Source organism: Galeopterus variegatus, unplaced genomic scaffold, assembly GCF_000696425.1.
Source record: "Galeopterus variegatus unplaced genomic scaffold, G_variegatus-3.0.2 Scaffold7269, whole genome shotgun sequence".
Taxonomy (NCBI): Eukaryota; Metazoa; Chordata; class Mammalia; order Dermoptera; family Cynocephalidae; genus Galeopterus; species Galeopterus variegatus.
The window spans coordinates 34299-36175 of NW_007733380.1; the positions used below are offsets into that span (position 1 = coordinate 34299).

Consider the following 1877-nt stretch of genomic DNA (forward strand, 5'->3'; position numbering starts at 1 on the left):
AAAAAAAAAAAAAATTATCTCTTCCTAATTTTCCTTCACTTTCTTAGAAACAAGCATTGAAGTTGCTGTTCTTTTTCAAGCTTCCACCAGTTATAGCAGATGATGGGAATATTGTTCCCAGAGAGTTTTCATTACAGCCATGAAAAAAAACAAACTTCAGAAGTGTGTATATGGAAGATGAGACATATCTCAGGCACAGAAGTCATAGGAATTTTTTTTTATGCATCACAATTATGATTAAATGAATCACTATGTACTTTAACTTTAGTGACTTAAACCAGAGGGGTTTTTAAAAATTCTGTAAAGCATGATTTTTCCCAAGTCTCGGCAAAATTTTAAACATCCCAATTTGGACAGTTTGTTTTTGATGGACACAGGCAATAATGAATTGCTCAAAGAATTGAGATGCTAGAGATATAGAAAATAATTTTGAATTTAAGAATTTCTAGTACTAGAAATTAAATCAATGGAAAACATTGAATGACGATATCATAATTGAGTAAAACATTTAAAAAGTCTTTTTATATACTTTATCTATTATTTTAAAAGTCTGTGTATAAAATAAGTTAATGCTTGACCAAGTGATATCAAATTTAAATGCTTCTATAGATGTATTCACATATATTCAGTTTTAATTTTTTTATGTTGCCTTTTAGATCTGGTGCTCCCTCTCCATTAAGTAAGGTAAGTTTGTGCTTTTGTTTTTTACTATTATATCATAGTTAAGTGTACAGTTCAGTGGCATCAAGTATAATCACGTTGTTGCACAGCTGTCACCATCATCTTCCAAAACTGAAACTCTGTACTCATTAAATGAGAACTCCCCATTCTTCCTCCCCCCACCCCCCAGGCCCTCACAACCACCATTCTACTTTCTGTCCCTATGAATTTGATTACTAGATGTACCTCATATAAATGGGTTCACAAAATACCTGTCCTTTTGTGACTGGCTTATTGTACTTAGCATGTCTTCAAGGTTCAGCCGTGTTGTAGCATGAGCCAGAATTTCCTTCTATTTTAAGGTTGAATAATATTCCATTGTATGTATGTACCACATTTTGTTTGTCTATTCATCTGTCAGCGGATACTTGGGTTGCTTCCACCTTTTGAGTATTATGAATAATGCTGCTATGAACATGGGTGCACAAATATGTAAGTGCCTGCTTTCAATTATTTCATGTATTTACTCAGAAGTGGAATTGCTGGGTCATATGGTAATACTAATTTAAATTTTTTGAGGAAAGGTAAGTTATGGTTTTATGTATTCTCCTTTTTTATTTTCTCAGACCAATGTAGTGTACTATATGTAATTTAGTCCTTTATTTGGACTAAATATTTTAAAGTAGGAGAGATTTTCATGTGTTTGTGTTACAACTGAAAACAAATGTATCAGTGTAATGTTTTACTAGTTACAAAGCTTATGTGAATACATGATATTCTGAGTCACAGCCCTATGAGATAGATAAGGCACATGATGTGATACATATTTTAATGACAGAGAAATCAATCGTCATTAGGTGTCTTTCCACAAGCATGCCTTTTAGACAGTCTCCTATAGTAATTTTAATAACTCTTTCACCTCCCCATCTCTTTTTTAGCATGTTGACAGACAGGATTAAGGTTAGCAGTGACAAGAGTGATTACTTCTATAGGTCTGTGGTTCACATTTGCCATTGTATTTTTCAGGCAAAAATGTAATAGATGTGCTCTTTCTTCCTTGACAACTTTCCATTATATAATTGCTGTCATTACAGACATTCAAGGATGTCATTATAACTGCACTGGCGATTCCCAGACACCATGTACTGTGCCAGTGCCTGGCTGGCTGGCTGCCTAAGATCCCCTCAGGGACCTGGAATAATCAACCAAATAAAACA

At 33.8% G+C, this 1877-nt stretch overlaps 1 protein-coding gene across 1 annotated transcript in view; it reads left to right on the top strand.

The window, feature by feature from the left end:
* The window catches only part of SNAP91 (synaptosomal-associated protein, 91kDa), an 80976-nt gene that overhangs the window by 17164 nt on the left and 61935 nt on the right, over positions 1 to 1877 (top strand). Inside the window, exon 5 of the mRNA XM_008591763.1 lies at positions 657 to 684. Coding sequence (XP_008589985.1) covers positions 657 to 684 — 28 coding nt within the window. The remainder of the gene's footprint in view (positions 1 to 656; positions 685 to 1877) is intronic.